The sequence below is a fragment of the Podarcis gaigeae genome, assembly GCF_964106915.1.
Source record: "Podarcis gaigeae genome assembly, chromosome: W".
NCBI lineage: Eukaryota > Metazoa > Chordata > Lepidosauria > Squamata > Lacertidae > Podarcis > Podarcis gaigeae.
Window position 1 is genome coordinate 23,984,729 of NC_139695.1, and position 16,148 is coordinate 24,000,876.

Here is a 16,148-nt window from a genome sequence, read left to right on the forward strand (position 1 = left end):
CGAAGCTGACAGCCAAGCCACGGAGCCCAAGGTATGAGATTTTCGGGCTTAAAAATGTGAATGCAGATTGATTCATTCTCTGCTTCACGGGGAGCAGCGTTTGGGAAAACAGCTCCAAGTGAGAAGAGGCCTGCATTCCAGACATTCTTGTGGTTTCCTGTCCAAGGAAAGGAATGCACTGTTGCTAAGCAACGCCCGCCAGTCAAGTGGAAAGTTACTCGAAAGGGCTGGACAGTCAGGCTGTGCCTCAGAGAGGCAAAAACAGCCTATGTTATGACTAGGCTCTAACGAACTGTTGGAAGGGACTTTCCAACGCAGCCAGTGTCAGAGCTGCCAGGTGCACAAGAGTGTAAACAAACCAGCTTTTGGATTTTAGAGGCTTGTGTTTGAGAGTTCATGAAAGGACTCAAAATGGATGCAAAGAAGGGAGGTTTGCCTTCTCCATCCCTCCTGACCAATGACAATTATGCATCTTGGTCTATTAAGATGAAGGCCCTGCTGCAGAATCAGAGACTGTTTGGGGTGATTGAGAACCCCATCCCTGCAGCACCAACGCGTGCTTGGGAGTCACAGGATGTGAAGGCCAGAACGGCTATAATTCTGTGTGTGTCAGACTCTCAGCTTATCCATATACAGGATTTAGAGCACGCGAAAGATGTTTGGGACACGCTGAGAAGGACACATCAGAGAGATGCAGGTTCTTCAGCGTTGCTGTATTTTGAGAAGCTGACTAACCTGAGGCTTGCGCCTGATGGAGATGTTCAAGCGCACCTGACGGAAATGAAATATCTGCGTCAACAGATGGTGGAACGTAATTTCCGTCTGCAGGAGGAAGTGTTTTGCTTCATGGTGATAAACAGCCTGAATCGGACTTACAAAACCGTTGCCAGTCAGCTGGGGTCCCTCCCAGCGAATGAATTGACTTCGGAGAGGGTCTTTGCCGTGGTTCTGAATGAACAGGACAGACTTGCTGCCCTGGAGGTCAAGGACAGGGGGAGACAAGAACGGAGTTCTGACACCCCCACTGCTGTTGCTACTGGAGAAAATGCTGTAGCTTTGAACGTTGTCCGATGTTACAATTGTGGACAAACTGGGCATCTTCAGCGGAACTGCAAGAAGCCACGTCAGAACAAAGGAGCCAAGGGAAGCTCCATGAAGTCTGAGGCATCAGGCAGAAGTCAAACCAAATCACAGGCGAAGCCTGCAAAGGCCTTAATGTCGAAAGGAACCAAGCCAGAAGTGGAGAACGCTTTTGTCATAGACACGGGCGCCACGGTTCATATGTCCCCGAACAGACAGCTATTTTCGTCGTTTAAGAAGCAAAGCTTCGCTGTACAACAAGCCAACGGTCAAGAGCTGGAAGCCACCGGAATTGGGACTGTGTATCTTAAAAGTCTGAACTTGACTATAAACAATGTTTATTTGGTTCCAGAGTTGAAGTACAATCTGCTCAGCGTTTCGCAGATTGCCAAGAAGGGACTAAAACTGTCCTATGATGATGAGTACTGCGAGATCTACAAAGATGGAGAGCTGTATCTTTCTGCCCAAGAGAAAGATGGACTGTATTTGTTGACTTTTGATCAAAGTGATTACATGAAATGTAATTCTAACATGATCTCTTTTGCAGGTGTAGCTGAGAAGAACGCCAAGCAGGTCACCTCGAGGGTCAACAGGGCATTTCAGCGGGTGTATGCTGATGTGATTGGTCCTCTAGCACCTTCTAGAGGCAATGCAAAATATTACCTAATATGTGTTGATTCTTTCACAGGTTTTGTCTGGATTTATCTTTTGGAGAGACCAAAAGACGCCCTAGAAAGGTTTAAAGAGTTTTGTGACAAAGTTAAAAATATGCATGATGCTGACATAGATTGTCTTTGCACAGATGAGAAGCCAATTTTTCTTTTACAGGATTTCCAGAGGTTCCTGAAGAAGAAAGGGATAAGACACAAAATTGCTAGTTCCGAAGAAGCTTGGAAGAAATGTGTCTGTGTTAGGGTGAACAAAGAATTGCAAAAGGGAATGCATGCGCAATTGCTTAGTTCGCATCTGCCACATGAGTACTGGGCTGAGTCGCTAATGTCATTTACTTATACGTGGTTGAGAAAGTTTTCAAAAGAGTTGGGAAGTTCTCCTTTTGAGAAACTGTTCCACAGAAAACCTTCTGTTGCCCATTTCAAGGTTTTTGGGTCTCATGTGAGAACAGAAGCTCCAGGTGGAGCAAAGAATGCCAGAGGCATTTTTGTGGGTTATGAAAAGGGTCTCTACAGAGTAATTTTGTCTGAATCTGGTCAGGTGATTCTCACAAAATTTCTAGAGAGTGCTCCTGAACAGGAGAGAGTGATTGTTCACACATTTCCCACTGGAGATGATTCTGATGATGATGATGAGTTTGATCTTATTGAGTTCAGTAGTACTGATGATGACAGCGATAGCTCAGACAGCTCAGTTGTCACAGTCATTGAGAGGAAATCTCACATAATGACTAGACCCTCAGAAGAGGAGGATGAACCACTGATTAAGCTTTGTACTGGTTCTCCAGAGAGTTCAGAGGCTGAACCAGAAAGCAAGGGAGAGCAGCACCTCTTACGTAGGTCTGAGAGAGCAACGAAGGGTGTACCACCCAAGAGGTATTCAAAGGAGTTTGCTAACCTAGCTATTGCATGTGTTGCTGTTGTAAACGACCAAGGTCAAATTGAAGCTGTGTCTGAGTCAGAGACAAAGGCACAACAGAGAGTTGCTAACCAAGGTAATGCAGATGCACTCATTCCTTGGAAGTCACACAACCAGAGAGGTACATTGGTTAAACCAGTGGCGGGTAGTTCCAAGGGTGGAACTGAAACAACAGGGGAGTGTTATACATATAACAACTGTTTGTTTTCTTCTCTGGATGACGCTTTGCTCGCAGCACGCATTGATACTTTAGGGGGAGTATGTTACCATAAAGCAGCAATGCTGCAGCAAGCAAAGGCTATAGCAGCCAAGTCAGCTGCTTGTGGCTGGAAAGCCAAACAGGATGTGTGTGACTGTTGCCATGGAAACAAAGGGGCAGTCCATTCTCCTTATTGAGCTCAGTGTGAGTCATATGACCTGTACAGGATGCACATGGGTGGAGTGAGATTCTCTCTGTTGTTCAAAGAGTGCAGACATCTTTATCTGTATGGCTGCGAAAGACAGAAATAAAGACATGTAAATACGTTTCTGTCTGAGTCTGATTCCCCTCCCTGGGGAGCAGGGAGGAGGAGAAGCAGTGGTGTGTTTTTCTCACAGTCTGGGAAAAATCGCCGAAACGGACCTCGTCTGTTTTCCTGCCGGGAGTCGCAGGAGGGAGGTCAGAAAGGAATTCAGCCGGTGCCTGGAAGACTGGCACATCCCTCTGACCGAGGCAGAATTCCAACAGATACATCCTTGACGAACACCTCTATTGATAGTTACTGAATTTGAGAGGTCGCCGGCCGGAGTGATTCTCACCCTAGCGGCCGATTCATCATGCAATTTAGTTATTAGCCACAAAAGTCTTTTGTCTATTCCCCATCGGGCTAATTTCCCCCAAAGTAATCCTCTGGGGATGCTGTCAAAAGCGGCCTTTAAATCAATAAAGGCCGCACAAAGTTGGCCTCTATTTGGGGAGGAATATTTCCGGGCAAGGTGGTATAAAACTAAGACATGATCAACCGCTGACTGATTCGGTCTAAAACCAGCCTGTTCAGGCCCAATCAGGTTGTTCTCTTCGGCCCACTTAGTAAGCTTAGTTAACAAGAACCGTGCATATATTTTCCCAATTAATGACAATAAACTGATATTCCTGTAATTTCCCGGATCATCTGTCGAGCCCTTTTTATGAATTGGAACAATAATCGCATCCTTCCATATTCTTGGTACCTTCCCACTGTTGTTTACGGCATCAAAAGTAGCAGCCAGGATTTTTGCCTACCAGTCTGCATGAAGTTTTATAGCTTCCGCCGGGACTAGGTCAGGACCGGGGGCTTTTCCGATTTTAAGATTAGAAATGAGTCCATGGATTTCTTGCGGGTCAGTGGGTGGCCAAAGAGGGAGCTGCTCATAGAATCCATCAATTGTATTAGTATTAAGGTCTGGTAAGGCAAAATAGTTCCTTAGAAAGGATTCCCAAACTGGGGTAGAAATAACTGTTAGGGGGTATCTTTTAGATTTTCTGTTAACCAACAGCCAGAATTTTCGGGAATTACGGGTACTTGAGGCAGCTATAAGTGCTTGCCAGCGGTTGAGTTGCCATTTCTGTTTGGCCTTTTTTTGCACATATTTGTAAGCTGATTTTGCCTGATAGTACTCCTTGGGAAGCGTAGTCGCCCCTGAGGATTTGTAATCATTATAAATAGCACAGAGATGTTGTCTTGGAGTGGTGGTCACTGAACTGAATATTGCCAATCTTAAAAGAGAGAGCTTTCGAAATCAGGTCACTCGAGGCTAAGAGGTAATCTAGTACACTGTTTGATTTTATGCCTAGGTGGGTATACTCCCCCGGTATATCAGGAGGGCAGCAACCATTCAGGGGTACTAGGTTTAAGCGAATAGCCATTTGGTAAAGAAGTACTCCAGCCTCGTTTACTTTAGAGTCTTTTGAGGCTCTCCCTAAGGCATGTCTCAAATCATAATTGTTGAGGCATGGAGCAGTCCACCATTTAGCTTTAGTTAAATTGACCCAATTTGCTGCTATACGTGCGTTAAAGTCACCACCAATTAAGGATTGGCTATTGGAATATTTGACTCGGCATGATACTAAATGATCTTCTAATATTTCCCATCTATCATGCAGTTCAAGGGACGAACCCCCTGGCGGGAGGTAGACATTGGAGATTAGCAGTGATACTTTCCCCCCCGACATCAACCCGGATAAGGCATAAGGGGGAGCAGTCAAAACTAATGAAAATTTGAAATGCAGCTTCAGTGAGATACCAATTACTAGACCACCTTTCGGCCGTCCTCCTTTCTGGGAGGGGCAAGCTGGAAGGGATAGTAGGTCGAATCCGTTTATGACAATTTCACCCTCCTCCCAAGTTTCTTGCAATAGAATGATATGAAACGAGTTGATATATGACTGGAATTCTGGGTCACATTTTTTCCTACACCAGCCAGCGATGTTCCAACAGAGGATCGATATTGGTGGTTTTTTTGGGTTGTCCGGCTAACCGTCATTTAAATTCTTGTAGGGGGCTCTTATGCGGCAAGGACGCTCCCTTAAAGAAGTCTGTTATTTTCCTTTGCTGAAAGTTGTCGTCCTGGTGTGGTAAGTCTTTTGCTCTGGTGCGCGCCGGTTGTGGTGAGTCTTTTGCTCTAGTGCGAGCCGGTTGTGGCACGATCAAATCGCGACGGCCAGAATTTTTTGGGGGCAGAAGGGAGTTAGCATCCTGGTGAGTAGAGATAATATCGGGCCCAACTAGGCTCTGAAGAGGCTCCTGCCAAGTCCGCTGGAGCCGTCCTCTTTGGGGATCTAACCGATCCACTTGTGATCATTTGATTTATATGTCCTGCTGGGTCTTCAGTCCACTCTGTGGTGACTCTCGACACTGTAGTGTCTTCCTCACGTAATTGTTGGATTTTTGGTGGAGAAGCCTGACTTGAAGTGGCCACAACCATCTCAGGACGTGGATGGTCTTTGATATATGCTGATTCCAAGTCCGGCATGGAGGGGTGAAGGGGCAACGATTTATCCAGGGGGGTGTTATCCTGAGTTCCATTCTTTGATCGGTTAATCACGGAGGGAACAGATAAGTCTATTAAAAGCAGGGATGAGTTACCAGCGTGAAGGGGAGGAGAAGAGTCTGCCTCCAGCAGTGAGACCTTCCCATCCAATGCAGAAGGCACCTTATATGCTGGGTATTGGGGAATAATAATAATAATAATTTATTATTTGTACCCCACCCATCTGGCTGGGTTTCCACCTCCATGGGGCATGGCACCGCTAAATTAGAGTGGGTATTATTCGTAGGAACTCCGTTGCAGGCGATACTTAGGAGCTGAAGTTTAAGTAAGTCCAGCCTATTTATAATTTCTTGTTGTTCCATCGCTGGTAACTCTCCAAAGGAGGCGATAAGCTCTCTTTCCTCCTGGGGTGTCAAATAGTTACTGGCACACTCGTAGTATTTAGTTGTAGGAGTGGAGGTACTATGGGACTGGCCCAGACATGGGGTGTACAGCTCAACCCTCTTTTGTGGTTCAGGATGGGAAGGTTGTACCGTCTCCTTGATTAATCCCTCCGATAGGAGGGGTCTAATTATGGAATCCATGAAAACTCTCGTTGGAAAAATGCCAAGACTATTCAAAAACACTTTTTGCTTAATAATAAGAGAGGGGATTTTTGCAGAGTGGAAAGCCAGCATCGTTCTCTTATATCTGTTCTGGCGGACTAAGGGAAGCACAGCACAAAGATCTATTTGTGATGTCTCGAGTTTTAGAAGCCATCTGAGGTGCTCTTTAGTTCCATGTAGCGTTGCCCAACTTGGGTCCCTTTCCCGGAAGGTTAGGGAAATCTTCCTTGGATGTAGAGTCAGGGATTGGCGATTCAGTGAGGGGTTGAGATTGTATTTGCAGTTCTTCATACGATCAGTGTTTGGTGGAGCTTTCTGCCGGCACAATGGAACATCTACTGCCCCATCTTGGGCTTTCTGTACCAGCTGGTCATCCAGTTTTTGCTGAAGGCTATGCAGCTGAGAGGATAGGCTGTCAATTCTCTTAAATATACAGTTTAGAGTTCTAATTATTAGATGGAGCTGCTCGCATCCTGTGCAGTCCGCAGATTCGGCTACCAACACCTCCTTCGGATAGGGACCATCCCCGTTTGTGTTACCATTAGCGTTTCCAATTTGTAGCGTCTCAGGGGCCTCATCTTCTGATGTTGTTTCAAGGGCAGTTAGAGGATCGAAACGATTTTGAGTTGCTATTGAGTAGGTACATTCCTCGGGGCCTCTCCCTCCTTTAGGTGAACCCTTCCTTGATTGCTTAGGCCTCGGAGAGGATAATGCCTCGTCAGAGTCTCTTGGGCGTTTTCCATGGCCCATAAATCAATTTTGCAGGGGAACCGTCGTGGGCACTGTGCTGGGGAGCTCCTTAAATCCTTTAGTCTTCCTCACAAGAATACTACCACTTCCAGGAGAGTGGTGTCATAAAATTACTCACAGTAAGGCAGCCAGTTCAAGCCTCTTCCTTCCCCTCTTCCTTGTTCCTAGGATTTTTGAGACAGCCCGGTTCCAGCAGTCGGGCAAACTTCACTTCGCAATATGCAGTAAGCTAAAAGCTAAAAGGAAAGAGCTGGTCGACAGGGGAGAGGATTTATGCCCAGGAGAACCTTTCACTTATCTCTCCCAGTTAGGGAGGCGGCGGCAGCCGTGGCGGTGAGTCCGGGGCGTCGAAGCAACCCAGATAAAAAACAAAGATAACACAAGTGGAGAGATATTAAAAGACAGCCAGCACAGCCAGCAGATCATTAAAACTCTCGGATAAAAACAAGGGAGGATAAAAACCGCTTAAAACCACTTAAAACTTTGATAAGTGTAAGCGAAATTACTTGGTAACTACCTTCGTCGCCATGTTGGATCTCCTCTCTCTCTTCCATCAGAAAGGAACCTTCTAGAGTCTTCCAGAATCTTCTAGAATTTTTTAGCACTTTCCAGTTTCTGCCCTCAAAGACTTTAGCCATGACATCTTTCTCTCCCTCTCTTTTTAAAATAATTTAAAGTGTATAGGCATAAACGCATACAGAATACAATAAAAATGGTGGATATGGCGAGTAAAAATAAATGTGAAAGTAGAAAAATTAAACACAAATACAGAGGAGGGGTAAAAAAACCAAGAAACTACTGAAAATACAGTGCTGCATCCAATTGTTGCATATGAGAAGAAAAAGCGGGTCAATTCAGTTCTCAATAAAACCTCTCCACATACTTGTCTGTGTAGAGCAGTGGGTTTATTGGGCTGTTAAATTGAGTTAGCATAGGAGAAAAACTTATACCATATCAAGTAAAAAAGATCCATTTTTGATGAACCATTAAGGTCTCTCCATTTATTTGTCAGGTGCTCTGACAATTCAGTGTCCCATACTTTTGTTAGCCACTCTTCCTGGGACGAAGATGATTTGGACTTCCAATGGGCAGCCAGTGTCAATCTGGCTGTGGCAAGAAGCATAAGCACAAGAGATTTATGCATGATAAATGGGTTGATCCCACACTCCAAGGATATGTCAGGTTTGCATTTTTTGGCATAGAAAGTATTGGTTTAAAGTTTTAAGATCTTTCCTATTTTAGTTGTTTCAAGATGGTTTTGGAGGCTTCTCTGTGTGATACAAGCCGGAAGGTTCTAGCTGACAAGTGAGCTTTCTATTATGCCTAGAAACAAGCAGAAGGTTCCTGATGTTTGGGTTATTCCTTCAGAGAAGCTGAACTGGTTCAGACTGGTTGTGTCATCTCTTTTTGTCAAGGTCATTCTGTCTCTTTTTCCTTATGGTGTGGTGTTCTGTACATAGTATGCTTAAGTGCTAAGTTTTAGTCTTATTGTAAGTTTAAGCTTTTTTTAATGCAACTGGATTTTTGCTAAGAGACTATGCCAATCCTGAGTTTATAGATTTGAACTGTTATACTCATTTACCTTCAGTAAACTTTGCTGAATGAAGCTGATTGCGTCTGGCCTACTTTTTGGGAACCCTTCAATGTGTTTGTTTTTACTCTAATTATACATGGAGTGCAATATGGAGCAAAATCATGACAGGAAAGGAGTGCCAGAGCTGGGTCTGGGGGAAGTATCTGTCAGGTGATGATGGAAATGGTATCAAAAGTTTGGATCCAGAATTGAACTATGCAACAGTTCCACCACATGTGGAGCAATGTTCCAGTGTGTCCACAGCCCCGCCAACATAAATTGGAATAGCCTTTTGCCAACTCTGGATAGACAGAGTAGAGTCCAATGCCATCTTAATAGTGTCTTCAATGTGGCTTCCTGTATTCTTACAGAGATAGTTTTAAGTGAGGGTTAGACCATATTGCTTCCTATACTTGTTCCTCTATCCGAAGGCACAGATCACTCTCCCACACTGATCATAGCCCCTGGGAAGAGCCTGAAACTTTACTAAGTAGAATTTTGTATATATTGGAAGCCATGCCTTTATTATTTAAGGCCGCATTAATACAAAGTACAGTTTGCAATCGGAATTATTGAACCCCCATTGCAAATCAAGTTTATTATCAAAAGTTGCAATTTCAGCTGAATTTGGGGGAACCACTTGAAGCATCCGTTGTGTTGAGCTATTTCAATTGTTTTTGTTTGATTGTTTGATTTACTCATTGCAAACAGCTGAAAGTCTGTAAATTTTGATAATAAACCTGATTTGCAATGGGGTTTAATAATTTTGATTGCAACTGTAGTTAATAGTTCACAGGTGGCTAAGCTGTCCCACAAGGAGTGTAAGCACTAGGGGTTGAACACAGGAAACTGCCTCATACTGAGTCAGACCATTCCTCTATCTAGCTCAGTATTGTCTACTCTACACTGAATGGCAATGGCTCTTTAACCTTTCAGGTAGGACATGTCTCTCAGACGTTCCTGGAGATGCCAGGATTGAACCTGGCACTTTCTGCATGCAAGGTAGATTCTACCACTTGAGCTACAAGCAGGCAAGTTAATGGTTTGTGTCAGGTAGGATAAGCCACTGCAGTGAAAATGAAGTGTTTTGAGAAGTTAGTTGGACTTTGTGACCTCCTTTCCCCCTCTTCCCAACTCCTAAGTCAAAACGGGGTATGTCTGATAGGGGGGTGTCTGATCTAAAACAGAATTGCCATCCAAGAACCATATTGTCAGAAAAGCTGTGTTTAATGTCTGGACAAAATACAAAGACTTATTGGAAAGTAAAACTCCAAGGTGGCTTTCGCCATTGGAAGCTAAGGCCCGGAAAAGACTCAATATGGAGGCCAAATGGCCGAAGTATTGGGAAATTTTAGAAAAAGATGGAGATAATTGGAAGTTGCAGAGTCAGGAGAAAATGAAAGACAAAGTGCGAGATTGGTTGCACTACGCTCAGATTAAAGAAGTTTTTAAACTTGATAAAAAGTTAGGATTCCAGGTGGAAAAATCGAAGTTAGAAACTGAATTACTAGAGCCTAAGACTAAGGTACTCTCTAGAATGTATAACTTGCTGTTAAAATGGAATACACAAGATGAAACGGTCAAATCGGCTATGATAAAGTGGGCACAGGACATTGATTATAACATCATGTTTGAGGACTGGGAGAGGTTGTGGACTACTGGGTTGAATTTTACTGCATGTAATGCTTTGAGAGAAAATGTTATGAAAATGATATACAGATGGTATATGACCCCAGTCAAACTTGCAAAAATATACCACTTGTCTGACAACAAATGTTGGAAGTGTAAGGAAAGTGAAGGAACATTCTTTCACCTCTGGTGGACCTGCCCTAGAGTGAAGGCCTTCTGGGAAATGATATATAATGAGCTGAAAAAGGTATTTAAGTATACCTTCCCTAAGAAACCAGAGGCCTTCCTTTTGGGTATTGTCGGCCAGAAGGTGCTAAAGAAGGACCGATCTTTTTTTATGTACGCAACAACAGCAGCAAGGATACTCGTCGCTAAGTATTGGAAAACACAAGATCTACCCACGCTGGAAGAATGGCAGATGCAACTGACAGACTACATGGAATTAGCAGAAATGACTGGCAGAATCCGAGACCTGGGAGAAGAGACGGTGGAAGAAGACTGGAATAAATTTAAGATTTATCTACAAAAATATTGTAAACTATATGAATGCTAAGGAGGATGCTGGAATATAAACAATTGGGCACCATTGAGATAGAGGAAGTGATATATGAAGTTAAGTTAAATTTAAGAAAAGATAAAATTTTGGAATTTTTTTTAAGTTATATTTAATCTTTTAAGATTTGAATAAAGGATATTAAAAATTAGAGATATAATATTGGAAAATTAGATAATAAGAATCGAAATAAGGGGATAAATTTGCTGGAAAATTTTTTTTGGCTAGGAACGCAGGAGCGGGAGATGTGAGGGAGTCCAAAGAAGTTGAGAAGATTATGCTAAAAGATATGTTATATTGTATTGTTTATTGGAACTGTAACTAAATGAAAAAATTGCTAATAAATACAGAATTGCCATCATGGATGCCTGTTATTTCCTCTCTTCTATTTTCTATCCTTTCTCTTTTCTCTTTCTCTTTTCATGCTTACCCCACCCCTCAAACTTCCTGCATTCTCATGGTATTCCACCCTGCCCCCCCAAACGGTTATACCCAGCAAGATGGGAGTGTGTACAGTGTAATAGCTGTTTGCCTTGAGGTGGTTATTATTATCCCCCCCCCCCTTTTGTTCTCTCCCTTTCCACCTCTTCCAAAGACAAGCAAAGCGGCTACTGGGGCAGATCGTGGACCGCTGTCGGAATGGTCCTGGCTTCCACAGTGACATGGATGGCAACAGCACGATCCAAGAGATCCTTATCCCAGCGTCCAAAGTGGGCCTCGTCATTGGCAAAGGTGGAGAAACAATCAAGCAGCTACAGGTGGGTGTGATGTGGCTTCAGACAAGTGCATGGAGGAGGAGTCAGTGTTTACTAGTTACAGTGGTCCTGGCAATTGCAAGTGGGGAGAATGTTGCTGTTGCAGTCATGTTGTGCTTATGGGCTTCCCATATTGAACATCTACTTGACCACTGTGAGTACAGGAGGCGGGACTAGATGGGCCCTTGGCCTGATCCAGCAAGGCTCTTCTTATATTCTGCCTCCATGGTTGGAGGCAGCAGGCTTCTGAATACCAGTTGCTGGAAACCACAGGGCAAGAGAGTTGCTGTTGCACTTGGTTTCTTCTTTGAGGCTTCCTGCTGGGGCACCTGGTTGGCCATTGTGAGACAGTATGCTGGACTAGATGGACCCCCTTTGGCACTTATCATTTTCTAGAGTCGTCCTCCCCTGCTCTCCTTGTTTATGAGGAATGTACATATCTCATTTGGGGAGCTTTTGGGTTGCTTTGCTTGTTTTGGCCAACAAAGCCTCAGAAAACTTGAACTCTTAGAACAGAAGGCAAAAGTTTCCACGCTGCACCAGTCCATGAAGTGCCCTGAGTCTGGGAAATACTGCCTTTCTTGTAAAGCTTTAGAGCCCTTCCTTCATTAAGTGAGAGTCTGTTGCCAGTGGCTGGTCTGCATTTCCATGGAATTGCTCCAGAACTGCCTTTGGGTCTCTTTCTTCAGAGGGGTCATCAATATATATTTTATTAAACACAGTATTTTTTTCTTTACAAAAGTAACTCAAAGCCACATAAGTAAGCAAACCCTTTAAAGACAGCATAAAACAAAACAAAAATCTAAGACAATCCTATTTTTAAAAGGGCAGGATTAAAACATTCTACCTAGTCCACAGATAATTTAGAAGTCAAGTCCTGACAGAAGAAGAAATGTTTTTGCCTGGCACCTAAAGGTATATAATGATGGTGCTAGGCAAATCTCCTTGGGGAGATCATTTCTACAAGCAGGGAGCCACCACTGAAAAGGCACCATTCTCATACTACCACTCTCTAGACCTCCTGTGAAGGGGGCACATGAAGAAAAGCCTCAGATGACGATTCTGGGTCAGTTCATATGGGGAGAGGTGATCCTTGAAGTATTAAAGTCCTGAGCCAGATAATGTATTAATTTAAAAAGCACTGAACAACTTAGGTTTATGGAACTTGAGTGGTCGCCTGAACCCTTCTATCCTAGCTTGATCACCGAAATCATCTGTATGAGCATCATTGGTCATTCCCCAAGTTTATGAGGCTCATTTGATGAGAAATCGAGCCTTGAGTGTAATTGGCTCAGTCTTATGGAATGCTTTTCCAACCCAACAGAGATTGGCACCTTCTGTACCAACTTTTAACTGCCTGCTGCAAACCTTTCTATTTTGCCAAGCCTTATGCAGTCAATTAAGAATGCCTCTTTCTGCATTGGTTACTTGATGTCTTTTTCATTTTCTAATATAGTTTTTATTCTATAACATTATGTTTTATTTCTCTAAACTGCATATATAATGACAGCAGTGTCTATATTTTTTTTTTTATAAATAAAGCTTTATAGGTTAGTGACAGCACTTTGAATTGGATATGCTTGTGGGTGGCAAAGCTCCCCCCCCCCCCCCAGCAACCTTCCCTGGAGCCCATAGGTGCCTGCCTCACCAAAGTGATTATCATAGCCAATAGAGGTGTGCACTTGATTGCAGGATGTGTTTGTGTTGGCAAAGTTGTCCCTGCCCCACCCACCAATTTTATCTAATTCCTGCATTATAGGGTGTTGAACTGGATGACTGTTGGGGGTCCCTTCTAATTCTATGAATACTTGATTGAGTGTATTCTGTCCACCTGATAAATTCGGGAGCTGAAGACTCTTCTGGGATGAATTAGAAGTGGCCTTAATATATTGCAAGACAATGTATCCTAAGGCAGTCCTAATTGTGGGTGGTGACTTTAATGCATGGGTAGGCTTGAGCCCAAATGACAAGGAAAACAATCATTGCCTGGATGGCAATGAAGCTTTTTTACCTGAGCACTACTCCATGGATAAAATGATCAGCAAAGAAGGTAAAAAGCTAATTGAACTAATGTCCTGCTTGCAGCTGACATGCTTGACATTTGTCCATGGGACAAATAAAATGGTTACTTTACTTTCCTCAATAGCAGAACAAGAAGCGTTATTGACCATATTTTCTGTCTTTCAAAGGTATTGCCATTAGGGCTCAGTTTTAGATTGACCAGAAACTGATCACCTACCTATCTTCCTGTCCATTTCCCTTTCAGTCCCTCAGTTGCCCATTCCATCAAATTATTTGGCAGAGGGAACAGTATCTATGGGCAAACATTTAGAGTGGTCTACCTCAGTTGAACATTCAGTTCAGGCCCATTTGAACAGCTCCCATTGCTAGCATGTTCACCAGAACACGGTTAATGGACATTTAGATCCCGTTGAAGGCATCATGTCTATTTTTTGTAGATTTAAGACCACTTTTATCTAAACCAGGTCACTCATCTAGTAAGGCTTTTGGCAAACCTGGGTGGGTACACTAATGAGTGCAGGCAAGCAAAAAGGAATTTGGCTCAACTAACTAGGAGGGCAAGACAGACACAGACAACAGCTACTGTATTTTTTGTGCCATAGGGTGCACCGGACCATAGGGCGCACCTAGTTTTTAGGGGGGGGATAAAGAAAAAAAATTATTTCCCCCCAGCCCCAAAGAGGCTGCAAGCTGCTATCTGCAAGCCTTCGGAGCCTGGCGGGAACTTCCGTCGCGCTCCGAAGGTTTGCGGATAGCTGCCTGAAGCCTGGAGAGCGAGAGGGGTCGGTGCACACCGACCCCTCTCGCTCTCCAGGCTTCAGCGAAAGCCTGCATTCGCTCCATAGGACGCACACACATTTCCCCTTCATTTTTTTATATAATATTTTTATTCATTTTCAAATACAAGTTTATATAACCAATATCAAAATTTATCACATAACCTTTTTTTTTTTTTACTTCCCCCCAGCTTCTCTGCCAATCTTCCGTTTTGTTTATTTATTCACAAATTTTCTAATTTTAATATTGCCTTTAAAATATAACCTCCCCAATCTTATTCCCTTTTTTACAATATTCCTCATATTTTCACAGAACATCTTGAAAACCTACAAGCGTTGTCTGTTTATCACATATACTTTTCAGATAATCTGTAAATTTTCCCCAGTCCTCGGTGAACTTCTGGTCTCGCAAATATCGAATCTTCCCCGTTAGTTTATCCAGTTCTGCAAAGTCCGTCAATTTCAATCTCCATTCTTTGACCGTCGGTAATTCTTCCTGTTTCCATTTTTGGGCCATGAGTATTCTCACCGCTGTTACTGCGTATTGGAAAAGTTTACAGTCCTTTTTACATATTTCATTTCTCCTACAATTCCTAAACAATTCCGGTTTCTTAACAAATGTATATTTCAACATCTTTTTCAATTCATTTTAAATCATTTCCCAGAAGCCTTTCACCTTTTTACATTCCCACCACATATGGTAAAATGTCCCTTCTTTTTCTTTACACTTCCAACACTTATTACACGTTTTGTACATTTTTGCAAGTTTTACTGGTGTGATATACCATCTATATACCATTTTCATAAGATTTTCCTTTACCGCAGTACATGCTGTAAATCTTAATCTTTCCTTCCATAATTTTGTCCAGTCATCAAATTGTATATTATATCCAAAATCTCTGGCCCAATGTACAATCACCGATTTAACTTCTTTGTCTTTTGTATACCGTTCCAGCAGCATTTTATACATTTTTGATAAAATTTTATAATCATTACTTAGTATTTCTGTTTGGAATTTTGAATATTTTTCCACATACCCACACTCTTTAATATCCTTTTTAAACATTTCATTAACCTGATAATAATGCAACCAATCATATACATACTCTTTTACCTCTTCATATGGTTTTATTTTCCATTTCCCTCCTTCTTTAATTATCAACTCTCCATATGTTATCCATCTCCCCCTCATATTGATCTTTTTAACACTCATCACCTCTAATGGGGATAGCCAGTGAGGAAGTTTTGGTTCTAATAGGTTTTTATACCTATCCCATATTTCTATAAGAGATCTACGGAAAATGTGGTTTTTAAAACCTTTATGTATTTTCTTCTTTTCACACCATAAATATGCGTGCCAACCAAATCTGTTGTCAAAACCTTCCAAATCTAACAACTCTCCATTTTCTAATTTTATCCACTCTTTTACCCAACAGAGGCATGATGCTTCATAATATAGTTTCAGATCTGGCAGAGCGAAGCCCCCTCTTTCTTTCACATCCGTTAATAACTTAAATTGAATTCTTGGCTTCTTACCCTGCCAGATATACCTTGAGATTACTCTTTGCCATTCTTTAAATATTGATGCCCCCTTGATTATAGGAATTGTCTGAAACAAAAATAACATCTTTGGCAGCACACTCATCTTTATCGTTGAAATTCTCCCCCAAAATGATAACTCCATCCTTCCCCACACCTCCAGATCTCTTTATATTCCATTCCACACTGGTATATAATTATTCTGAAACAGATCAATACTCTTGGGGGTTAACCATATTCCCAAATATTTGATTTTCTTTACCACTT

General features: G+C 42.6%; 1 protein-coding gene across 8 annotated transcripts in view; it reads left to right on the forward strand.

Annotated features, from left to right (window-relative positions):
* LOC310835942 (far upstream element-binding protein 3-like) overlaps positions 1–16,148 on the forward strand; it is a 333,755-nt gene that overhangs the window by 139,702 nt on the left and 177,905 nt on the right. For all 8 annotated transcript variants that reach the window (XM_083720902.1, XM_083720903.1, XM_083720904.1 and 5 more), the window contains one exon: positions 11,385–11,547. In XM_083720902.1, coding sequence (XP_083577028.1) covers positions 11,385–11,547 — 163 coding nt within the window. The remainder of the gene's footprint in view (positions 1–11,384; positions 11,548–16,148) is intronic.